At 50.2% G+C, this 25,558-nt stretch overlaps 2 protein-coding genes across 2 annotated transcripts; both read left to right on the forward strand.

Moving 5' to 3' along the window:
* Positions 1-2,763: 2,763 nt before the first annotated feature.
* Positions 2,764-10,206, forward strand: Phf13 (PHD finger protein 13). The gene is made up of 4 exons (XM_004657682.2): positions 2,764-3,093; positions 5,000-5,101; positions 6,996-7,530; positions 7,934-10,206. Exons 1-4 carry the CDS (start codon positions 3,055-3,057, stop codon positions 8,158-8,160), a joined length of 903 nt encoding a protein of 300 aa, XP_004657739.1. The 5' UTR covers positions 2,764-3,054; the 3' UTR covers positions 8,161-10,206.
* Positions 10,207-10,893: 687 nt separating this feature from the next.
* On the forward strand, positions 10,894-25,340 carry Thap3 (THAP domain containing 3). Its single transcript, XM_004657681.2, has 5 exons — positions 10,894-11,015; positions 14,745-14,937; positions 23,800-23,856; positions 24,236-24,334; positions 24,627-25,340. Exons 1-5 carry the CDS (start codon positions 10,942-10,944, stop codon positions 24,909-24,911), a joined length of 708 nt encoding a protein of 235 aa, XP_004657738.2. The 5' UTR covers positions 10,894-10,941; the 3' UTR covers positions 24,912-25,340.
* The last annotated feature ends 218 nt before the right edge of the window (positions 25,341-25,558 follow it).

Here is a 25,558-nt window from a genome sequence, read left to right on the forward strand (position 1 = left end):
GTATTATCAGGGTGCCCTCGAACTCACAGCTCTCCTCCTACCTCTGCCACCCGGCTCTCTGTTATTTTTGAAAGTTGGGTCTCCCTGCTCAGACAGGTCTTGAATTTGCCATCCTCCTGCTCAGTCTTCAGGCTAGCAGGCAGGCCTCAAACTTTCTGCAGTCCTCTTGAGGCTTTTGGGGTGCCAGGATTACACCACACTCAACTCTAAACCTATTTTGTATTCATGAATAAAAAGAAAACAAAACAAAGCAAGTTGCTCTGGACAAAATTGGTTACCCTCAGGGCATTTGCTCTGTTCACTGACATCAGATACCACGTTAATTCTGTAGCACCAACACTTGGATTTGACCCTGGGAAAAAATTGTAAACAAAGCCCTACAGGCCAAGTCCCCAATAATTAATTTTTTTAAAATTTTTGAGTTAGGGTCTCGCTCTAACCCAGGCTGACCTGGAATTCACTATGTAGTTTCAGGGTGGCCTGGAATTCACAGGGATTCTCCTACCTCTGCTGGGATTAGAGGCGTGCGCCCCCATACTGGGCTTCAATAATCAATATTTTTTTGAATATTTTATTTTTACATATTGCCTTGGTCTCCAGCCACTGCAAAGGAACTCCAGATGCATGTGCCACAATGCCCATCTGGCTTAGGTGGGTTCTGGGGGATTGATCCTGGGTCCTTTGGCTTTGCAGGCACGAGTTTTAACTGCTAAGCCATTTATTTATTTATTTATTTATTTGAGAGAGATGGCGGGGGGAGGCAGGGAGGGAGGAAGGAAGAGGGACAGAGAGAATGGGCACACCAGGGCCTCTAACCACTGTAAAGGAACTCCAGGCGCATGTGCCACTTTATGCATCAGGCTTACATGGGTCCTGGAAATTGAACGGAGGTCCTTTGGCTTTGCAGGCAAATGCCTTAACTGCCAAACCATTTCTGCAGCCCAATAATTAATAATTTTTTTCTTTGGGAGCCCTCTAATGGGTTTCAATATTGTAGAAATCATAAAACAATGATAATATGGGAGGCAGAGGTAGGAGGATCATTGAGTTTGAGGCCACCCTGAGACTATATAGCGAATTATAGGTCAGCCTGAGCTAGAGTGACACCCTAATCTGGAAAAACCAAAAAAGCAGTGACAGTAAGTTTATCTCCCTCCCACCCCCAGTGTAGCCCAGGCTGACCTGGAACTATGTAGTTGCAGGGTGGTCTCGAACTCACAGCGATTCTCCTACCTCTGCCTCCGGAGTGCTTTTGGTTTTTTCAAACAGGATCTCAGACAGCCCAGACTGGCTTCCAACAATGTAGACTAGGTTGGTCTTTAACTCCTAATCTTCCTTCCACTTCCTAATAAACCCAGTCTTTTAATAGCTAAATATTTACGTCAGAATTACATCAGCAATAGTCATAACCTGTCAAACAATCTCTCTTTCTAGCAAGTGGAGTTGGTTTTCTGATTTGAATTTACAATCCTGTCACTCCCTTGACAGTTTGTCTTTAAAGCTACCAAACCTCAGATTATGGAACACGGCGTTTTGTTCGTGAATATTTTCCCTTCCCAACGATGATTAATGTTAAAGAACAACCCGGTGTGGTGGCTCATGTCTTTAATCCCAGCACTGGGGAAGCAGATGATCACCGTGAGTTGAAGGCCAGCCTGGAACTACAGCGTGAGCTCCCGGTTTAGCCTGAGCTTAGATGAGCCCTATCGAGAAAGCAAAACAAAAACAAAACCAAACAGAAAGCAGGCAGCCATTGTGGCGTTCCACTATGGGTTCGGGTCACGTTCATCAGTAGTGTTTGAGAAAGTCTGCCGCGGGGTCTCCGAGCACTGCCCGCTGGCTGTCAGCGAACACTGCACAGCAGACCCTCCCTGCCCTCGTCGCACCCCGACTCTTCACCTCCTCCATCGCTCAGCTCCCGAGAGGAATGTAACATTCAGAAAACAAGAAAAAAAAAAAAAAGAAAAAAAAAAAAACCCCGAGTTTCCGAAGCACCAGCAGCCTTCAGGAAAACACAAAGCGGACTGAAGGCATCTCCAGAGCCCCGCTGGCCGGCCCCGGGTCCCGCGGCGTTTCTCACCGCACCAGCCCGACTCCCACAAGTGACCCCGCCAGCCTCGTCCTGAGGCGGCCGCCGCCACCCGCGCGGAGGAGTCCCTGACTGAAAAGCCACGGCCGCGAAAACAAGCTCGCTGCGCCCGCCCGCGGGGACGTCAGCAGCCCGCCCCCATGCCCGCCCGCCCCCTCCCGCGACGCGGGGACCCCCCCCCAACACCCCACAAAGGGCGAGACCCAGGCCCCACGGGAGAAAGGGGAACCCAGGCCACCGCCCTCCACCTTCCCAGCCAACGGCTCCGCTCCGCCTCTTGGACTACCCTCAGTACCGGCCCCTGCCTCAGCCGTGGGGCGGCCGCCCTTCCCCCCACAGCCGAGCCAGTACGACCCACCCCCACCTACCACCCCCACCCCCTTGAGGCGGCCAGGACTCCCGCAGGCACCGCCTCCGTCGTCAGTGGCAGCCGCGGAGCCTCACGGGAGTTGGAGTTCTGACGCAGCCTCTGTGCGCAGCGGCGAAGCGCTGGCGGACTACGACTCCTGTCATGCATCACGCTGTAGCCGCCACACCCCCTCGTCCGCGGAGTCCGGACACTCCGGACTACACATCCCGACTGCCTACGCGGCACTCCCGCCCTCCCTCCCGAGACACGAGCCGAACTGGGCGTCAGGTCGGGGAGCCGGTCGGGTTCCCGCTCGCCGCCGCTGCCGCCGCCGCCGCCCCCCGCAGCGCCTCTCCCGCCTCTCTACGGCGCGGGTCGCGGGAGCTGCATCGCCCACTCTGCTTGCTGTAGAGTCGACAGTCCGGGATCACCGAGCCAGCGACGCGACAGACCGAACCCCTCGTCGTCACCTCCAGTCCGGGCGACCCCTCCCCGGTCAGCCCTCGCCTTGCTGGCCGCCGGAGTCGCCCCCCTTCCCCAGCTCCGACCTCCCCGCGGCCTTACTCCCGCACTCCCGTCTCCGTTACTCCCACAGCCGCCGCCCCCCACCCGGAACATGGACTCCGACTCCTGCGCCGCCGCCTTCCACCCTGAGGTGAGTGCGAGCGGCGTCCCGGCCGCCCCCTCCCTGGCCTCTCCTCAGTCTGTCCTGTGTCCCCCCGCCGGGGAAGCCGGACCCCCGGCAAGCCATCTCGAGCCCGGCCTCCCTTCTCACCCCAACATTCTCTCGTCGTCCCACCCCCCACCCCCCGGGGCCCGGCCTCCGCCCCCAGCTCGGGCCCGCGCCGGTGCTCCCGGCCGGCGTTTCTCCGGACACCCGCGTCCCTACCCCGGGGCGCCGCGCCCACCCCACGCTCCGAGGATGCCCCTCTTCGTCCTCACGTCAGCCGCGGGGACCTGTCCTCGCCCCCAGCCCCTTCCCACTGGCCTGCGTCGTCCTCCCCGGCCCCGGGCCCGACCGCCGCCGCCGCCCCGGCTCCCGCTGCGTCCCCTCCCCCCTCCTCGGTGCGGCGGGGCCCCCTCGGAACGGCTCGGCGCCTCGCGGCCCCGCCGCCCCCTCCCCGGCTCTGCTGCGCCCCGCTCCCCCTCCCCCACCCTGCTCCGCTCGCGGCCCTCGGTCCCCGCCCCCACCGCGTCCTTGGGGGTCCCCCACACCCCGGAGACCGGAGCCTCGTCTCTCCCCCAGCCCCCCGCCCTCAGGCTCGTCTCGCTCCGCCCCGCGCCCTCCCCCTTCTTCCGGGGATCGGTCTCCCGTGCGCTCCCCTCCGGCCCCGGGTCGTGTGCGGGGGGCGGGCGCAGGGGACCGCGGTCTGGTTGGTGCTCTGCACCCACCCGGGAGCTTGCTATGGCCTCGGGGAGCTCTCGTGACCTCCTCCGCTGCCGGGACCCCTCTAGATACTGCCGGAGTCCCGTGCCTGCACCCCACGGGTGGGCCCCGCACCTTCCGGGGCCGGCAGGCGGGCGCGGAGCGCCATCTGCCTTGGGGAGGGCGGTCGGCTGGGTCCCCAGACCGCCGCGGCGCCGCCCCGCACTCACGTCCGCGGGTCTGGCCACTGGTGCGCCGGAATCCCCCACCGCAAAGTGAAAAGTTCTCCCCGAGTTTGAGGCCCGAAGGGCGTCCCCCGGCTGCCCGCAGCGCGCGGCCGGCTTGTCGCTGCCCGTGGCCTCGGATCGGGAGGGAGAGGCTTGCTTAGAGCAAGTTGGGAACGTTTGCAAAAGTGGAGTTTTCCAGAGGAAACCTGTGGGCTGCTGTGTGCGCCCCTCTGCGGGAGTGCCTCTGCGGGAGCCCCGCACCAGTCCTTTGGTTCCCTATCAGGCCGTGCTCTAGCACCTGAGCTAGGGTGTGGGTCGGGGTGGCCGCGAGGTATGGAAAGGAACTGAGGAGGAGACTTGTGTTGTCCGGAGCCACCGAGGCACCGCCCCAGGAGAAAATCGCTTCTTGTAATGGGTGCTGCCATGGCCAATGGGAATGGCTCCCGAGCTAGCTTCTCTAGCGTTCGTCTTAAGTGTGCATCCAAAGTGGGCAGGAGCCGTACTGCTTCCTACTCTTAACTTGGAGTGGGCAGACGCTGCGTCCGTGGCCGTGTGGGAGTCAGGCCCGGAGATCAAGGAATGAAAAAGTTTCCCATTTTTGAAATCACTTAATATGTTTTTAGTTAAAGGAACAGCAGCAGTTTAGTTCCGAAATGGAAAAAAATCTGTAGCAAAAGTGTAGATTGTAGAGCTTCTAGGGAGGCCTGCTGGGACAAAATAGATAACGTCGGAAAAGTCCCACCAGCGCCAGATGGTGGACTTTTAGACAAGCTTTTATCTCCTAGCCAGTTTCCCTGTGTTCTTGGCTCAGAATCTTACTACCCCTCTAACCACCTTCAGAAAACCTTGTTTGCTGACCTGAACCTACTTTATCTTGTTTCTAGACTGTAAATCCAGCAGTGTGTTTTGTGAGTGCTTGGCTATCCTCTGTGGTCTCTCCTTCACACTCCTTTTGTTCTTGTTCACAGGAATATTCGCCCGGCTGCAAGAGGCGCAGGACTGTGGAGGACTTCAACAAGTTCTGCACCTTTGTCTTGGCCTATGCTGGTTACATCCCCTATCCGAAGGAGGTAATAACCCACAGGTCTTTAAGAGACGGTTTTGGGGGGCATTACATCTCAAAAGGGCTTGCTTATGAAGACCTCAGGCAGTGGTGCTGCAGCAGTCTGTTTATCCAGTACTTAGATCAGCCCAGCTAGGGAAGTGGTTCTTTAAACTCTGGTAGAAAATGCAGGCTTGTCTAGAAATGATTGGACAAACTTTGAAAGTTCATTTGTGCCTAGTCTAGCTGCTCATACCTTTCATTTCTGCAACTCAAGAGGCTGAGGCAGGAGGATTGCCACAAGTTTGAGACGAGTCTGAACTACTTAGTAAGTTCCTGGGCAGTGTGACCTTGTCTCAAGAAAACAAAGACAAAAGAAAAAGCAAAAAAAAAAAAAAAATCATTTGTAAGTACTGTGCTGAAATCTGTTTGCTCTTTTAAAAAATGCTAAGTGTTTTCTTTGGCCATACCCTGTTCTTGACGTTTATGTTGCTGTGAGGTAGATGGGATGTTTTCAACCCAAGTTTTGAGGATGACACCAGAGGCACAGAGGATGCCTCTGAGACAGCCTTCTGGTTGCTGTAAAGACCACATAACCAAGTCTTCAAGGACTCCTGCCCATGCCCCAAATCTCTCATAAATGAAAGAGTTTCCTTGCCAAGAAAAGGGTACAACTGTGGGGCAGAGTCATTGTGGGGCTGAGACCTCAGGGGCCTTGTTTGTGTCAAACTGACCTGCAAACAAAAGAATCTGCTTCTTAGGAGGCACAAATCATGGCATTGATTTATTTATTTTTCCTCACTTGATAAGTTGTATGCTTTGGAATAGCACATAGAATGTCACCACAGTTACCAGCGATGTGCTTCCATCATAAGAACCATGCATGGTGTTTATTTGCTGCTTGAGAATAGTATTTACCTAGTTGGATTTTGCAATGTTTGCCTTCTACAGTTTTTCAAGAGTATCAAAAAATTCTTGAAACTAAAATACAGTTAGTTAAAACCCACATCACTTGGAAAGACAGACATATATAGAAGGGGGCTCTTTTCTTTTTTTCTGAGATAAGGTCTCTAGTCCAAGCTGACCTGAAACTCACTCTTTTATTTTTATTTATTTCTTTTCTTTTCTTTTTTTTTAATTTTTTTAAATTTTTATTAACATTTTCCATAATTATAAAAAATATCCCATGTTAATACCTCCCCCCCACTTTCCCCTTTGAAATTCCATTCTTCATCATACTACCTCCCCATCTCAATCATTGTACTTACATATATACAATACCAACCTATTAAGTACCCTCCTCCCTTCCTTTCTCTTCCCTTTATATCTCCTTTTTAACTTACTGGCCTCTGTTACTAAGTATTTTCCTTCTCATGCAGAAGCCCAATCATCTGTAGCTAGGATCCACATACGAGGGAGAACATGTGGCACTTGGCTTTCTGGGCCTGAGTTACCTCACTTAGTATAATCCTTTCCAGATCATCCATTCTGAAACTAACTTTTTAGCCCCAGGCTGGCCTTGAACTCATTTCAATCCTCCTCCTACTGCCTCCCAGAGTGCTGGGATTAAAGGTGTGCACTACCACGCCTAGCTAAGAAGAGGGAGCCTTCAGTCAGGGGAAGAAGTCTGAGAGGGTGTTTGCAGCCTTCTTTTGTGGGATATGGGAGACTGCATTCCAGGCAAGCACACTGCTGCTCTACCACTAAGCTGCACCCCAGCCCCTTCCCCATGTTACCTGAACGTGAGCCCAGTGCTGGCTCCGGAGTACGGGCCAAGAGTTTCATGAGGGAAGGTGCCTTTGAAGCTGCCTGAGGAGAACCTAGGCCTATAGTTGTACTGGCTCATAAATAGTTGCGGAGTGGAACTTGATTGTTGGCTGTTGAAAGCACCCACATCATGCCTGTGTTCCTCTGTCTTTCAGGAGTTTCCTCTGAGAAGCAGCCCCAGCCCGGCCAATAGCACAGCTGGCACAATTGACAGTGATGGCTGGGACACTGGCTTCTCTGATATTGCATCCTCTGTGCCCTTGCCTGTGTCCGACCGCTGCTTCAGCCACCTGCAGCCCACCCTCTTGCAGCGAGCCAAGCCCAGTAACTTTCTGCTGGACAGAAAGAAGACGGACAAGCTGAAGAAGAAGAAGAAGAGGAAGCGAAGGGACAGCGATGTGCCTGTGAAGGAGGGATACAGGGAGGGCTTGTTGAAGCTGGAAACTGCTGATCCCTACGGGGAGACCCCCACAAGTCCCACCCTGCAAGATAGCCCCCAGGCTCCTGGTGATCCCTGCTCCGGCTGGGATTCTGACACTCCCTCAAGTGGGTCTTGTGCCGCTGTGTCACCTGATCAGGTCAAAGAAATAAAAACTGAAGGAAAACGGACTATTGTCCGGCAGGGAAAGCAGGTGGTGTTCCGAGATGAGGACAGCACTGGCAACGATGAGGACATCATGGTGGACTCAGGTGAGTGGTCCCCAAGGGTAGCTGGCTGAGGGTAGAGGGGAGTGGTTGGAGCAGAAAGTCTTGGCCCATGGAGTGGAATTAGAGCATACCCCACAACCTCAGGAGGAAATAGTGCAGGAAGGCATGAGTCACTTGGGAAGGGGTCCCTTGCCACTACCAACAATCATGTAAAATCATGTAGCCCATGAGTGCACTCCTTATGGGTTGTACTTGTTCCTGCCTCACCTCTGCCATTTGGGTGTGCTTAATGGATGTTCAGAGAGGAGGGTTAGCATTGTGTCAAGTTGGAATTGTGGCTTTGGTTACGCTCAGTGGCTCTGTCCATCAGACCTGTAGCTTCCATGGAGAGAAGAGCTCTGAGAAGTTCTTTCCCCTTTACCAGTTCTGCTTCCTTCCCTTCCAGATGATGATTCTTGGGACCTTGTCACCTGCTTCTGCATGAAGCCGTTTGCTGGCCGCCCCATGATAGAGTGTAACGAGTGCCACACTTGGATCCACCTGTCCTGTGCCAAGATCCGGAAATCGAATGTTCCAGAAGTGTTTGTCTGCCAAAAGTGCCGGGACTCCAAGTTTGATATCCGTCGTTCCAACCGTTCCCGAATGGGGTCCCGGAAGCTGTTTCTGGACTGACTGCGAGCTAGCGAGGACACAACAGGCGAGGGACTGGAAGGGATGGGGGCTCTGGCCCTCCTTAGTTGAGCACAGAACTCCCAGCTCTGGTGCAGGCTGAGCCTGCTATTCAGGTGCCTAAGCAAAAGGACAGGCTGTCCAAGGTCGAGACTGTTCCCAGGCAGCGAGTGAATAAAACCTTGTTGGCCAAAGTGCTGCCAGAGCTGTGTTCTCCGCAGCAGAGGTGGACAGAGTCATCCGCTTCTTTCTGAGGTTGCTTTGGCTGAGAGTGAGGGCACATAGTCCTTGTGACATTTCACTTTCATTAACCAGTTCTCACCACTGGGAGCCAGTGCTAGCTGTTCATCCTGCTCCCATGGTGAACAGCCATACATGTGAGTCTTCATTGTTAGTCTCTCATCAGTGTGTCTACCCGTCCAAGTTGCCCTGTCCACTGTGGTACACATTTGACTTGCCTCAGTTATACCTGCTGGGCTCGGGAACTGTTGTAGGAGCCCTGTGGTGGTGGTGAGAGGAACCTTGGGTGGTGGGTGAGCTGATACTGGTTTCCCCATTAAAAGGGACAGTACTTGGCCACTTCTGTGGGAAGAGGGTTGGTTGGGGGTGCAGGTGGCCTATGTTCATGACTCAGTTTCCTGTTTTGCACGATATAAAAATCTAACTTCTCAAGATACAGCCAAAAGTATTGGTCAGGTTCTGGTGAAGCCCTTCTCTCTGGTTGGTATATGTCAGGCTGCTTTGCAGCGTGGGAGCACTGGGTTCTCTTGTCTTTTCTTCACCTGTCCCAGTAGCAACCTAGGTGAGGTGGTGCTTGGGACATGTGCTCTGTTCTTTAGAATAATGGGGTAAGAATAGGGGGAGGGGTCTCTCCTACAGTGTCCTCCATTCAGGCTGGTCAGATTCCCCAGGACTTGGAATCCTTTTTGTTTGGATTGGTGAGTGGTGTGGTAACACTGGCATGAATAAAGACGCTGGTCTAGGGACCCCAATGAAGGCCAGCTCTGAAGCCAGGGAGTTTGCACAGGAACCCCTGCATCTTGGGGCTCGGAGGAAGACCAGAAGGCTTTGTTTGGCTCGCTCTGAAAGTGTTAATGCTCTTCAGCAGTTCCAGTTTGGCAAAGTGATGGGTATGTTCATAGTTATTGTTTGTTAGGCATGGAAAGGGAAAAACGCTCAAGTTGGTCATCATACTTAATTTGCATGTTATTAGTGGCAGATAGGCTGCAGTCTCCCCGCTCGGGGCTACCCCTTCCTGTGGCACCTTTGCTGGGCCACCAGACATTCTTACATATAAAACACCAAGGGGCTTGGACTGTAGTTTGGCTAATCAGAGCCCTTTTAATTTTATTTCTGGTCCTGGTATCTTTCAAACTTGTCCAGTTAACTGTCTTTAGTTTTTAAAAGTCCCGTTGCTTCTATTAAAGTACAAAAGTACAGCTAAATAGTTTTGAAACTCAATTTTTTTTTGTGAAGATCTTGAGGGAGGATTCTACTATAAAAACCCTAGGCTGTTGTCTGGCTGTGACTGGGGCAAACGTTCAGGGCAAGTTGGGGAGAAATTTGCCAAAGATCTGCCCCATGACAATATTTGTCCAGTGTCTTCGCCACGAGACCAAAGCTCCAAAGTGTGTTTCCTTTTTATTACCAGCTCCATAGGTGTTATAACTGCACCCAGGAATGGGTGTGCTTTAGTGGAACTGCCATCTCTGCTCTGTACTTGATACTCATCTCAGTTTTGTTTGCTTGATTTTCTTTCTGTTTGAGCAGATCTATCCCAGTGGATTGGTTGGGGGTAGATAGAGTTGGGCAGCAGCAATCAGCTTCTTATGCAACTGAGGCATGACCCATCCACGGGCTCCTGGTTGGTGGCTAATGAATCGAGGAGGGAAAGGTGTCACCCCCAAAGTAGATCCCTCCCTTGGCTTTGGCAGGCCAGACACTCAACATCGTTTACTGTGGTTCTGTTTGACACAAAAGTTGATGTGTATAAAGCCAGCCGTTTCTGTGAAACTGTATATTCTGTAAATAAAGATGTTGCTACTTTGAGGTTGTCTGACTCCCAGTGTTCTGTGATGAGCGTACAGGTGGTCTTCACCACCACCTCCCCAAACCACGATGACAGGTAGGCTCTGGCAAGGTCTAGTCCAAGTTGGCATTTAGCTGGATGAAGATGCCAGTGTCTGGATATACTTGTGATTTCTTTAGAGAGAAATCCTCTAATGTGAGCCTGTATGGGAATTTAGCTCATGTTTCACGGGGGGCAGAACTTGTATTGTGAGAGCTGCAGCCTCTTGAGATTGAAGCATAGTTTTGGAACCTCTGCTGGGTCCTCATTCCATCCTTACACTGAGTCCCCGAGGCCTAGCTTTTTTTGTTCATTAGACCACCAGTGGTCAACTGTTACCTCTAGTGATGTCAATGGGATAAAAAAAATTCCTTATCTGGGAGGCTGAGGCAGGAGGATCATGAGTTCCTGGCTAGCTTAGAACAACCGTAACAAACACCTCTGAAGCTTATCCTCTTCCAGATTTCCAAGGCGGATGGTGTGCGCCTTGAGAGGCTTCTAAGCAAGGAGGTCATGGGCTTTATCAAACCGGGTAATGCTTGCACGGCCCCCAAGGTTATGGTTTGAGGTTTCAGAGTGGAGTTGGGATCCCAGAGTGCCCCATGCCCAACTCTGGCCGGCCTGTACACTCCGCCCCCGCTAGCCCCGCCTACTGCCACTCACCTCCATGTCTCTGCTGCCGCCATCTTTGTTAGGGGCAGCCGCCCAGTTCAGAGATGCCGAAGTCGTGCGCTGCACGGCAGTGCTGCAATCGCTACAGCAGCTGCAAGAAGCAGCTCACCTTCCACCGGTGAGGAGTGGGGCGCGGGAGGCACGGACCCCAAGTCTTCGCGGAGGTCTCCGGGTCGGTGACGCTGCAAGGCCCGAGGGCGGAGAGAGGGGACGGCTGGAGAGGGTGAGCGGCCCGTCCGTAGCTGCACAGCTCCTCCTGGAGACATTGGTGTTGGTTCACCTTGCCTGGGACGCAGCAGGTGCCCGCATTCACTGAGCCAGTGTAGGTCGCGTTTGGCCATGCCCGGCTCTGCCCTGCATCACCTCCAGGGGAGCCCGGGCGCGGGCTGGAGAAATGAGTGCCCTCCAGGGTGGCCCGGCCGGCTGGCAGTAACATCGTGGTGGATACTTGAGTCTGTCCTGCAGTTCATCCTTTCCTAAAGCGCCACGTGCCAGGCCCTGCGGGTAGCAGCCCGCCCCTCTAGAGTACAGCTTGCATCTTGGGAACTCTCCGTACGGGTTACATTGGGTGTCCATGCTTTATGGATGGGTAACAAGGTAAAGAAAAGTGCAGTCGGTACGCAGCACCTCCCCTCGTCCCCCCAAAGAACTGCACGCTCTTTCAGTTCTTCCTCCCTGTGGCTCACAGGGATGTATCTTGCCTGTCAGTGGATTGTTGGGCAGCAACGGAATTACACCATGTACTTTTCCTGTCTGTGAGAGTCATCCTTGCTACACTCAACAGCTAAACTGGTGCCTTTTCACCAGTACATAGTACTCCACCAAACACATGTAATACTAGAATTTATCTGTTCTGCAATAGAATAATGTTCAGGGCCTGTGGAACGTGTATTCTGATATTTCCACTGAGCAGGTACTCATGGATAGATACCATATTCATTCCCTCTGCCCTCTCTCCTTTTGAAACAAGGCTTTGTTCTGTCTGTAGTCTTGGTGGAACTAGAACTCACTGTAGCCCAGGCCAGCCTTGAATTTCCAGCATTCCTCCTGCTTCTGTCGACCAAGTGCTAGGATTACAACATGCCTGGCAAACCCTTGTTTTTTTCAATACTGGGAATGGAACTCAAGGCCTCCTGAAGGGTAGGCAAGTCCTCTGCCTCTACCACTGAGTTGTACACACACCTCTAGCCCTTTCCTTTCCTTTCCTTTCCTTTCCTTTCCTTTCCTTTCCTTTCCTTTCCTTTCCTTTCCTTTCCTTTCCTTTCCTTTCCTTTCCTTTCCTTTCCTTTCCTTTCCTTTCCTTCTTTCCCTTCCCCTTTCTTTTTCCCCTTCCTTCCTTCCTTTTTGGTTTTTGAGGTAAGGTCTCACCCAGGCTGACCTGGAATTTACTGTGTAGTCTTAGGCTGGTCTTCAACTCACAGTGCTCCTCCTACCTCAGACTCCTGAGGGCTGCTATTAAAAGTGTGTGCTATTGGGCTGGAGAGATGGCTTAGTGCTTAAGTGCTTGCCTGTGAAGCCTAAGGACTCCGGTTTAAGGCTCAATTTCCCCAGGACACACGTTAGCCGGACGTACACATTCTCTCTCTCTATCTGCCTCTTTCTCTCTGTCTGTAACTCTCAAATAAATAAATAAAAAATAAACAAAAAAAAAATTAAAAAAGAAAGTGTGTGCTATCACCATGGCCTCCAGCCCCTGCAAATAAACTCCAGATGCATGCACCACTTTGTGTATCTATCTGGCTCTATGTGGGTACTGGGGAATTAAATTCAGGTCATTAGGCTTTACAGACAAGCGCCTTAACCGCTGAGCCATCTCTCCAACCCCTTGTCTTATTTATTTATTTGACAGAGAGTGAGAGAAAGAGAAGAAAGGGTACATCAGGTACAAGGTACATCTAGCTACTGCAAAGGAACTCCAGACACATGTGCCACTTTGTACATCTGGCTTTACATAAGTATTGGGGAATCAAAATTGGGTCCATAGCTTTGCAGTCAAGCACATTAACCACTGAGCCATCTCTTCAGCCCCTCTTGCCTTTTTCATTTTTGTTTGGTTTTTCAAGGTAGGTTCTTGCTGTAGCCCAGGCTGACCTAGAATTAGTCTCAGGTTGGCCTTGAACTCATAGCAATCCTCTTACCTCAGCCTTCCAGATGCTGGGATTAAAGGTGTATACCACTGGGCTGGAGAGATGGCTTAGTGGTTAAGCGCTTGCCTGTGAAGCCTAAGGACCCCGGTTCAAGGCTCGGTTCCCCAGGTCCCACGTTAGCCAGATGCACAAGGGGGCGCACGCATCTGGAGTTCGTTTGCAGAGGCTGGAAGCCCTGGCGCGCCCATTCTCTCTCTCTCCCTCTATCTGTCTTTCTGTCTGTGTCTGTTGCTCTCAAATAAATAAATAAATTAAAAAAATTAAAAAAAAAAAAGGTGTATACCACTATGCCTGGCCCCCTTGTCTTTTTTGTTTGTTTGTTTTTCAAGGTAAGGTCTTGCTCTCGCCCAGGCTGACCTGGAATTCACTATGTAGTTTCATGGTGGTCTCGAACTTACGATCCTGCTACCTCTGTCTCCCGAGTGCTGGGATTAAAGGCATGTGCCACCAAACCCAGCCCAGATAATTATTTATTTTATTATTATTTTTTTTTACTTTAGAGAGACAGAGAGAGAGAGAGAGAAAAAGAGAGAGGTGAGACTTGGCATATCAGGGCCTTAGCCACTGCAATCAAACTCCAGATGCCTGTTCTACCTAGTGGGCATGTGTGACCTTGTGCTTGCCTTACCTTTTGTGTGTCTGACTTATGTGGGATCTGGAGAGTCGAACATAGTTCTTTAGGCTTTGCAGGTAAATGCCTTAACCACTAAGCCATCTTTCCAGTCCTAAAAAAATTAAAACAAACAAACAAACATTATCTGGGGGCTGGAGAGGTAGCTTAGTGGTTAAGGATCTTGCCTGCAAAGCCTAAGGTCCTAGGTTTGATTCTCCAGGTCTCATGTAAGCCGGATGCATGTGGTGGCACATGAGTCTGGAGTTTGTTTGTAGTGGCTGGAGGCCCTGGCGTGCCCATTCTCCCTTTCTCCCTTTCTCTGTCTCTAATAAATGAAAATGAATCTTTTTTTTTTTTTTTTAAGTTTTTTCAGGCTAACCTGGAAATCACTATGTAGTCTTGTGGTGGCCCTTGAACTCATGGTGATCCTCCTACCTCTGCCTATAGAGTGCTGGGATTAAAGGTATATGCCATCATGCCTGGCTAAAAATAAATCTTTAAAAAATATTATTTTTATTAATTTGCAGGGTAAGTGGGAGAAAACAAGAGGGAGGAGGGAAGCAGGGAGGACATGCTAGGACCTCTAGCCACTGCAAACTAACTCCAGATGCATGCACCACTTTGTGTATCTGGTTTTATGTGGGTACTGGGGAATTGAACCGGGCCATAGGCTTTACAAGCAAGTGCCTTTAACTTTTGAGCCATCTTTACAGCCCCTCCCAGATAATTTTGTTTCTCCTTTCCCCTCTCCTTTGGAGACAGGGTCTCCTGTACCCCAGGATGGCTTTGAACTTGCTATATAGTCAAGACTGGTCTTTAACTCTCTAACCACTAAGCTATCTCTCCAGCCCTGGCCTTTAACTCTTAATCTGCCTGCTTCCACTTCCCAAGTGCTGGGTTTCTGGGTGCCTTTTATTTTCATGTCACCTAGAGGTTCTCACTCTAGCCCAGGCGGACCTGGATTTCACTATGTCGTTGCAGTGTGGCATTGAACTCCATGATGGTCCTCCATGCCCGGCTCACTTCTAGATGTTTTATGTGGTGTACAAAGTTTCTAGAACTGTCCCATAATCTGCTGTGCTCACAGGTTCCCATTTAGCCGCCCGGAGCTGCTGAAGGAATGGGTGCTGAATATTGGCCGGGCCAACTTCAAGCCCAAGCAGCACACAGTCATCTGCTCAGAGCATTTCCGGCCTGAGTGCTTCAGTGCTTTTGGAAATCGCAAGAACCTGAAGCATAATGCTGTGCCCACCGTGTTTGCCTTTCAGGACCCAACACAGGTAGGACGGTGTTCTCATGCAGCACATGCTGTTTTGTCATATGGGGGTGGAGGCAGCATGTCAAAGGGGAACATAGGTTTATGGTGAGGGGGGAGGCTTCCAAAGAAATTGTAGGTGCTGGAGAGTTGGCTTAGCAGTTAAGGCATTTGCCTGCAAAGCCTAAGAACCCTGGTTCAATTCCCCAGGACCCACGTAAGCCAGATACACAAGGGGGCCCATGCATCTGGAATTTATTCTCTATATTATCTGTATCTCTCTTCCTCTCTCTTTCAAATAAATAAATAAATAAAATACTAAAAAGAAAAAAGAAATTATAGGCTGGGAGTGCTGGGGCAGACCTTTAATCCCAGCACTCAGGAGGCTGAGGTAGTAGGATAGCTGTGAGTTTGAGGCCAGCCTGAGATTACAGAGTGAATTTCAGGTCAGCTTGCGCCAAAGTGAGACCCTACCTCAGAAAACTGAAAATAAATTAATTAAATAAATGAATAAAAATTTTAAGAGAGGGCTGGAACTAGGTATGTTAGTGAATGCCTTTAATCCCAGCACTTGGGAGGTAGAGGTAGGAGGATTGTCATGAGTTCAAGGCCACCCTGTGAATACATAGTGAATTCCAAGCCAGCCTGAGCTAGGGTGAGACCCTACTTTGAAAAAAAAGGGAGGAGGGCTGGAGAGATGGCGTAGTGGTTAAGGCACTTGCCTGTGAAGCCTAAGGACCCAGGTTCTATTCTCTAGGTCCCAAGTAAGACAGATGCACATGGTGGCACATGTGTGTGGAGTTCGTTTTCAGTGGCTAGAGGCCCTGGCACACATTCATTCTCTCTCTCTCTTTCACTCCTCCACCCTCTAATAAATAAATAAATCTTAAAAAAAGAAAGAGGAGCTGGAGAGATGGCTTAGCGGTTAATGGACTTCCTTGCACAGCCAAGGGACCTTGGTTCGATTCCCTAGAACCCATGTAAGCCAGATGCACAAGGTGGTGCATGCATCTGGAGTTTGTTTGCAGTGGCTGGAGGTCCTGGTACTCCTGTTCTCTCCCTCTCTTTCTCTCTGCCTCTCTCTTAAATAAATAAATAAAAATTTAAAAAAGAAAGAAACATTTACCATACTAATAACTGGGGGCTAACTCCACAATGCACGACCCATTTTCAATAATAAGGAGGGTCTAATGGGAGGGGGTAGATCACAGATGAGCCTAAATAATGGTACCAAACTGCCTGTATTTACTGAAAAGAAAACTAATAAATTAAATTAAAAAAAAAATAAAAAAAATAAAAAAAATAAAAAAGAAAGAAAAAAGAAAAAGGGCTGGGGAGGTGACTCAGTGGGTAAGGTGCTTGTACAGGGATTAGAATTGGAGTTAGGATCCTCAGCACACAGGTAAAATCCAGGTATAGTGGCTCTTTGTTGCCAGTAATTCTAGCACTGGGGAGGGAGAAGCTAGTGTAGTCTAGTCAGTGAGTGTCAGGTTCAGTGAGAGACCCTGTCTCAAAGAATAGAGTGATCAAGGAAGACATCTGATGTCCACTCTGGCCTCTCCATGCATGTGCCCCTATCTGCTCCCACATATGTGAGCACACACACAGATACCACATGCACATGTACATACATATGGAGAAAGAAGAAAGAAAGAAGCCATCACTTTGTAACAGGAAGCCTCTCCTGGTAGATGTGCTTGGAGTGTGGCCATGTACATCTTATCCTGGCTGGTCATGAAACTTTCCAGCCCAACAGCAGCTCAGTGTTGTTTTCTGATCCTGTGTTCCTGTCCTGGAAGCCAGCTAGGCCTGTCACTGTGTGCTTTGTGAGGTCCTTACATAGTAGGAGAACAGCTTGGTCAGGAGAGTGAAGTGCATAGCAGAGGCTGGAAGAGATATATGGGCAGGCTTTGAGATTCAGGAGCGTGAATTAGGCTGGAGGGTCATTGAGAGCTGGAGGGTTGAATAGTGCCAGATGGTGAGAGGTGGGGATAAGTAGTGACGTTTTAGGGTGTCTTAGTTGGCTTAGGCTGCTGTAACAGGCATTTTTGTTTGTTTTTGTTTTTCAAGGTAGGGTTTCACTCTAGCTCAGGCTGACCTGGAATTCACTATGTAGTTTCAGGGTGGCCTCAAACTCATGGTGATCTTCCTACCTCTGCCTCCTGAGTGCTGGGATTAAAGGCGTGCATCACCACGCCCAACAAAATATTTGATTTTATTTTTTTAACATTTTTATTTTTATTTATTTGAGAGAGAGAGAGAGAGAGAGAGAGAGAGAGGGAGAGAGGGAAAGTGGCAGAGAGAGAGTGGGTGTGCCAGGGCCTCTAACCACTGCAAATTAATTCCAGAGGCATGTACCACCATGTGCATCTGTCTTATGTGGGTACTAGGGAATTGAACCTGGGTCTTTGCAGGGAAGCACCTTAACTGCTAAGCCTTCTCTCCAGCCCAGAAGGTTAAAATACAAAGACAAAAACTTTTATTGACAATTTCTATAAATATAGACAATAAAGCATGATAATTCCCTCCCCTCCTCCACTTTGCCCTTCACAAATCTACTCTCCATCATATCCCCTTCCTCTTTCAGTTTCTCTTTTATTTTTATTTATTTATTTATTTATTTATTTAAATTTTTTATTTGAGAGTGACAGACACAGAGAGAAAGACAGATAGAGGGAGAGAGAGAGAATGGGCGCGCCAGGGCTTCCAGCCTCTGCAAACGAACTCCAGACGCGTGCGCCCCCTTGTGCATCTGGCTAACGTGGGACCTGGGGAACCGAGATTCGAACCGGGGTCCTTAGGCTTCACAGGCAAGTGTTTAACTGCTAAGCCATCTCTCCAGCCCTTCTTTTATTTTGATGTTATCATCTTTTCTTCCTATTATGAGGGTCTTGTATGAGGCACTGCAAGGTCATGGATATCAAGGCCATTTTGTGTCTGGAGTCTTGCAATGTTAGCAGTCCCATTCTTCCTCTGGCTCTTACATTCTTACACCTCTTCCACAATGGACCCTGAGCCTTGAAGGGTGTGATAAAGATGTTTCCGTGCTAAGCTCTCCTCTGTCACTTCTTCTCAGCACTCTGGTGCCTTCTGAGTCATCCCAGTGGTCATTGCCACCTGAAAAGAGAAGCTTCTCTAACCAAAAGTGAGAGTGGCATTAGTATATGGGTATGAACATTAAGAGAAGTGCTCACAGGGCAGTTTGGTGAGTGTCATATACGCATTTAGCCATATAACAGCAGGTGTTGCTCTTCTAGGACTCATCACCTCCCCTGCCATAGGCTTTTGATTAGGTTTTTAGTACCAGGCATATATTCCCTCCCATGGAGTGGTCCTCCAGTTTAGTTACAGAGCAGTTGGTTTCCCCCATAACAGACATGCTACTATTGCATCCACTGGCTCATTTGGCCTGGATGGGCAAACTTAAGGCTGGCAGAGTCCACTGCTGTTTATCACTGTTGATGACTTTTCCCTCCCATAGGGCTGCATGCAGCGTAGCTTTTCCCAGCTTTCTGTCAGCTGTCCACAGGGAGGAGGTTTTCAGCTCAGCCCCAGCTTGATTTCTCAGTGATCTTGCAGCCAAACATGTGGAATTTTCAGCAATACGGTCTTTATTTCTGGTGGGAAACCAAAGTCCTTGGCAGTCAATGGCTTACAATGTTTTGGGGGGCTCAGAGGCACTTTGTGTATGGGTGTGCATGCATGCATTTTTGAAAGTGCCCAGATATGCACAGTGGAGCCCAGAGACACCTGCCACATGTCCTTAATTGTACTTTTGCTTGTTTCCTTGAGATAGGGAGTCTCTGAATCCAGAGCTGCAGGTTTTTTTTTTTTTTTTTTTTTTGAGGTAGGGTCTCACTCTGGCCTAGGCTGACCTGGAATTCATGGTGTAGTCTTGAACTCATGCTGATCCTCCTACCTCTGCCTCCCAAGTGCTGGGATTAAAGGCATGTGCCACCAAACCCATCTAGAGCTGCAGTTTTTTTTTTTTTTTTTTTTTTTAGAGCTGCAGTTTTTAAATGTATTTATTTATTTGAGGAAGAGAGAAAGAGGCAGACAGAGAGAAAGAGAAAATGGGCACTTCAGGGCCTCTAGCCACTGCAAATGAACTCCAGACACATGCGCCCCCTTGTGTATAGGGCTTACGTGGGCCCTGGGGAATTGAACCATGGTCTTTAGGCTTCACAGGCAAACGCCTTAATCACTAAGCCATTGCCCCAGCCTGAGCTGCAATTAAAAAACAAAAAAACAAAAAAACAGTATTTAGTTTTTTTGTTTGCAAACATAGAGAGAGAGAATGGGTGCACGTGAGATTCCTGCCACTACAAATGCACTCCAGATGCATGTGCATCCACTTTGGGCACCTGGGTACTGGGGAATTGAACCCTGGGCTGTGAGGCCTTAAAAGCAAGTACCTTAACCACTAAGCCATCTCTCCAGCCCAGAAGTACTTTTTTGGTCAGACTGACAGATGAGTGAGCCCCACCCACTCACATGTCTCCCCTCTCCACAGAACAGGGTTAGAGGTGTGTTTGGAAATACCCAGCTGATTATATGGTTGCTTGGGAATTGTAACTCTGGAGGCTTCAGGCCCTCATGCTGTGTAACACTCAAGCTTCTGTAGCACCAGGCCCTTGTGCTTGTGTAATGAGCTCTTTACTACCCAGGTTCTACCTGGCTGGACTCACACTGACAGAGATCCTTCAATCTCAGCCTCCCAAGTACTGGGATTAAAGCTGTGCACTACCACCTCAGGGTCTCCCCATCACTTTTGTTTTGTTTTCTTTTTTTTTTGGTTTTTCGAGGTAGGTAGCCCAGGCTGACCTGGAATTCACTATGGAGTCTCAGGGTGGCCTCAAACTCACAAAAATTCTCCTACCTCTCTACCTCCCAGTGCTGGGATTAAAGGCGTGTGCCACCACACCCAGCTTGTTTTGTTTTCTTGAGATATGATCTCACTCTATCTAGCCCAGGCACACACACACGCACACACATATATATTTATTTATTTTTTTTTAAATATTTTTTGTTCAATTTTTATTTATTTATTTGAGAGTGACAGACAGAGAGAAAGACAGATAGAGGGAGAGAGAGAGAATGGGCGCGCCAGGGCTTCCAGCCACTGCAAACGAACTCCAGACGTGTGCGCCCCCTTGTGCATCTGGCTAACGTGGGACCTGGGGAACCGAGCCTCGAACTGGGGTCCTTAGGCTTCACAGGCAAGCGCTTAACCGCTACGCCATCTCTCCAGCCCTATTTATTTATTTTTAAAGAAAACAGCCGGGTGTGGTGGCTCACACCTTTAACCCATCAGTTGGGAGGCAGGGGCTGGAGGACTTCCTTGAGTTCAAGGCCACCCTGAGACTACAGAGTGAATCCTAGGTTAGCCTGGACTAGAACGAGACCCTATGTTGGAAAAAAACCAGAAAAAAGAAAAAGGCCTGTATGTATAAGGCTCATGTCTTTAATTCCAGTACTTGGGAGGCAGAAGTAGGATTGCTGTGAGTTTGGGGCCACCCTGAGACCATGCAGTGAATTCCACGTCAACCTAGAGCAAAGTGAATCCCTACCTTGAAAAACTTAAAAAAAAAAAAAATATCTACCATTTAGCTGGGTGTGGTGGCACAAGTCTTTAATTCCAGACCTTGGGAGGCAGAGGTAGGAGGATCATCATGAGTTTGAGGCCACCCCGAGACTGCATAGTGAGACCTTACCTCAAAACACCCCTCCCCCAAAGTGTCTATCATCTATCTACTCATTTGCACAAGAGGTGAGAAGATTTTTAAAAAAATTTTAATTTTTTTTATTTGAGAGCAACAGACAGAGAAAGAGGTAGATAGATAGAGAGAGAATGGGTGTACCAGGACCTCCAGCCACTGCAAACGAAGTCCAGATGCATGTGCCACCTTGTGCATATGGCTTACATGGGTCCTGGAGAATCAAGCCATGAACCGTGGTTCTTAGGCATCACAGGCAAGTGCTTAACCCCTAAGCCATCTCTCCAGCCCAAAAATTATTTTGGCTTTTCAAGGTAGGGTCTTGCTCTAGCCCACGCTAACCTGGAATTCACTATGTAGTCTCAGGGTGGCCTCAAATTCATGGCAATCCTCCTACTTCTGCCTTCCAAGTGCTGGGATTAAAGATGTGCACCACCATGCCCGGCTTATGTGTTATTTGAGCCAGTGTCTCTTGCTCATCCTGGGGCTCCAGCCCCTGCTGCCCTACAGGATGGGGTTACAGATGTGCATGGCTATGCCCAACTGTTTATGTGGTGTCTGAGGATGGAACTCTTAGGCCTCCTCAGGCCCTCATCACTAGCACAGGAAGTGCTGTGAACTGGTGAGCCATAGTTCGTCTTTTAAGAACTGTCATAGCCCAACGAGTGACTGTGGCCGAGGGACATGGATTCATGTTGCCTACATAGCATCTTTTCTGAAGACAAGTATTTCTCAGGGTCATGGAGTCTGAACTCCAAGGTCAGGATGGCAATATGGGCATGTCTTGGTGAGGCACATGCAAAGAGGGAGCATACTTTCTACTATGTATTCCTGTGAGGCCACTGATGTCATGAGGGCCCTACCCTCATGACCTAGTTAACTCCCTAGGCTTCTAGACATGGCTTCAGAAGGTTGTAGGAAGACACATAGCTTTGGAAGGCTCCTTCTGGCTATGGGCAAATGGCTTGGAAGTAAGAAGCTCACAGCGAAGGAGGCCATATCCTGGGTGAGTGGACTGAGCTGAGTCTAGAAAGCAGGGGAAAGTCAGGAAGAGCAGAGCGTGCTGGGACATGGTTCAGACTACCTATTGGGTTTTGTGCATGTGGGCTTTGATGTGTTGATGGGACATGGAGGTGGTATGACTTGGGTTTGCACTCAGTTATTGCCATGGAAACCCAGGTGAATTTCATCAAGCTTAATGGTTTGGTTCACCAAGTCCCAGAGGAAGTGTGGGCCTCGGGGGTTCGCTCACTTTTACTGGAAGGCACAGTGGTGGTGGGACAAACACAAGGCTGACCTGCTTGATTTTTATGGGGAGAGAGTGAAGGGAGCCATGAGCAGAGCAGCAGTGGACTAGAGTGGAGGAGGAGGGCGAGGAAGGGCCTCTCACCTGTGGTCTCTCCACATGCTCTCTCGGTTACTCTCCTTTGAGTCTGCGCCTCTAGTGCCATCACCCACTCCTCTGCTGGCTCCCCAGAGAGCCCTTCTTTGTACCACCCACTGGTCTTACTTTGCATTTCCTTCATCTTATCTTCTCTCTTGAAGTGAGAGCACAAAGTGGGCCACTAGGTGTATGTTTTTTTTTAAGAACAGGGTCTCATGTAGCTCCAGTTGGCCTTGAACTCACCATGTGGCTGAAGAGGCTAGCCTTGACCCAAGTGTCCTGCTTCCACCTTCCAAGGAGTGTATCACTATATCTGGCTTTAGTGTATTTGTGAGTTGTTAGACATTTTGTCCTGTTTAGCAATTTATGTTAAGATGTCTGCCTCTGAAATAAGAGCTGAGCATTGTACTTTGCTATTCCTAGTGTTCCTGTGCCAGGTTGGTGGTGAGAAGCTGTTTATGACCCCTATGGACTCCATCAACACCTGGTAGGACTTCAGACTGTCTGGACCTTGGAGCAGTGACAGAGGCTTCCCGTTGTGTACTGTCACTCGGCACACACTGAGGAAGATGCAGGGTCGTTGGCTCTCTAGGGATCTGTTCAGGGACTGCTGACCCAGGATTTAAAAGAAAGGGATCTGGGCTGGTCCAAATTTTTTTTTTTCTCAAGGTAGGGTCTCATTCTAGCCCAGGCTGACCTGGAATTCACTATGGAGTCTCAGGGTGGCCTTTCACAGCAATCCTCCTACCTTTGCCTCTCAAGTGCTGGGATTAAAGGTGTGTGCCACCACGCCCGGCTTACCTAATTTTTAAAAATATTTATTTTTATTTATTTGACAGAGAAAGAGGGAGAGAGAGAGAAAATGGGCGTGCCAGGGCCTCCAGCCACTGCAAACAAACTCCAGATGTATGCACCCTCTGTGCATCTGCCTAACATGGGTCTTGGGGAATCGAACCTGGGTCCTTTGGCTTTGCAGGAAAACACCTTAATTGCTAAGCCATCCTCCCAGTCCTGTATGTATGTGTGTGTGTGTGTGTGTATGTATATATACGTATATATATATTGAGACAGGGTCTTGCTCTAGCCCAGGCTGATCTGGAATTCACTATGTAGTCTCAGGGTGGCTTCGAACTCACAGTGATCCTCCTACCTCTGCCTCCCAAGTGCTGGGATTCAAGGCTTGTGAGACCATGCCCCGTTCTTCCCCTCCCCCCAGGCAGGGTCTCACTCTAGCTTAGACTGACCTGGAATTCACTTTGTAGTGTCAGGCTGGCCTTGAACTCATGGCAATCCTCCTAACTCTACCTCCCAAATGCTGAGATTAAAGGCATGTGCCACACACCTGGCTGACCTGGAACTCTTTAACTGTAGTCTGACCTCAAAACTCACAGCAACCCTACCTACCTCAGTCTCCCAAGTGCTGGAACTAAAGGCATGTATGACCATGCCCATCTTATTTTTTGGAGATGGAGTCTCTTGTAGCCCAGGCTGGCCTCAGACTTCATATGTAGAGGAAGACAATGTTGAACTTTGGCTCCTCCTGCCTCTACCTCTCAATCTCTGGGATTAACAGCCCTTTCTATGCAGTGGTGGGGATGGAACCTATGGCTTTGGGCAGGATGGACAAGTAGACAAGCAATCTACCACTTGAGCCGCCTGCCAACAAGTATTTGTTAGGTGTGTCCCACAAGGGGATGCAGGTGTTTTGCAGCCAGGGGAGGCACCTTTTTTGGGGAGAGGCAGGTTGGCTACCATATCATCTGCACAGCTCTGTCTTGACTTGCAGCCGGTGAGAGAGAACACAGACCCTGCTGGCGAGAGAGAGGCTGCTTCAGAGAGAGAGGTGAGCCTGTCCTGGGTGTTCCCCACACATCTGTGATGCCATGGGGCAGAGACAGCATGCACGGGCAGCAGCTTCGTTGCCAGGCTGCCTGTGAACTTTGTCCCATGTGAATTTAGGATGCTGTCTTTTCTGGAGGGAAGCCTCAGTGGCTCAGAGCTCAGTAGGTAACAGGCTGATAGCCGATTCCTGAAGGCTCCTAAGTTGGTGGAGGTGGTGTGTGTGGGGGGGTGGGATGGGATGTCGCGGCATTGGCACAGGCCCTGTGGCAGTGCCTGGCTGCAGCCCCCTGGGTAGAGATAACTTTTGGATGGACAGTGGCAGGTGTGGGAGGATCCAGTGTCTCTCAGCTCAGCTAGCTTGACCGTGTGTCCCGTTTCAGGTCTGCCATGACACAGTGACTGGGGAGTATAGCTCAACAAGGAACATGGCTGTCTCACTTGAGGAGCTTCAGCTGGTCCCCGACGGCCCTGTGAGACAGGTAAGACCTGGGCTTTGAGGCAGTCTTATCACAAGATGGGTTTTGCTCAAACAAAACAGAAATGGAACGGCAGGGTAGGTGGTCTTGAATTTCACGGCTTCCTAGTAAGCAACCTGAGCCTTGGGCATTTCTCAGGACAGCAGAGTAAATGGGTCCAGCTGTCCAGGGCTGGGCTGAACCAGTCCAGTGATTTGCTGAAGGGCTTCTTGCAGAACCCTTCCTGCTGGGGACACAGGGCCATCCAGGTCCTTTGACTCTGACCAGCTCCTAGCTCATTCACTTCTGTCCTCAGGTCTTACCACAGAGACCAGAAACAATGGAGGTCCCTGGTCGGCCAACCAACCCTCTGGGGCCGGGAAGATCCCTTCCTGGACAGCCATCTGATCACAGCTATGCCCTTTTGGACTTGGATGCCCTAAAAAGAAAACTCTTCCTTACGTTGAAGGAAAATGAGAAGTTGCGAAAGCGCTTGAAGGCCCAGAGGCTGATGATACAGAGGATGTGCAGCCACCTCCGAGCCCGTAGACAGGGACAGGGGGGGCTGCGGGCCAGGCACCGGCCAGTGCAGCGCAGCTGAGACTGAGCTGGCTCCAGGATGTTGGTGGCAGTAACACTCCAGTTGGTTGGGTGCTGTGTTGTGGGTATTTCCATCTGCTGCCAATGCTGGCGAAGTGACCTTGCTACTTGAGGCCATCAGGTAGGCCCATGTGCTGGGGAGTTGAGTGGCCTCAGGTCAGGAGAGCAGGTTGTGAGGACAAGCTCAGGTCTCCTGGACCCCAGGCTGAGGCTGGCGGCAATGACCGAAGAGTAGTTCACATCTTGGCACGAGGAGCTGTCCCCGGTGTCAGATGCTCCCTGAGGGCACAGTGCATCTCCGGAGCAATGACAGTAGCATGGTGATGGGGCCCTTCATCAGCCTGTGGCTCAGGTGGCCATTTTCCAGGTGACTCCTTCCTCGGCCTGGTTTACACTAATATGGAATAAAGTACAGCAGGCTTTTCTCCCATTTAGTGTTTTTGGTTTGCTGCTGCTAAGGCTAACTTCCACCAACAAAGGGTAGGAAGTTTGTTAGTACCATGACTATAGAAAAAATGGTTTAAAATAAAAAAAGGAGTTGGGTGTGGTGGTGCACGCCTTTAATCCCAGCACTCGGGAGGCAGAGGTGGGAGGATCGCTGTGAGTTCAAGGCCACCCTGAGACTTCGTAGTGAATTCCAGGTCAGCC

Source organism: Jaculus jaculus, chromosome 5 (assembly GCF_020740685.1).
Source record: "Jaculus jaculus isolate mJacJac1 chromosome 5, mJacJac1.mat.Y.cur, whole genome shotgun sequence".
Taxonomy (NCBI): domain Eukaryota; kingdom Metazoa; phylum Chordata; class Mammalia; order Rodentia; family Dipodidae; genus Jaculus; species Jaculus jaculus.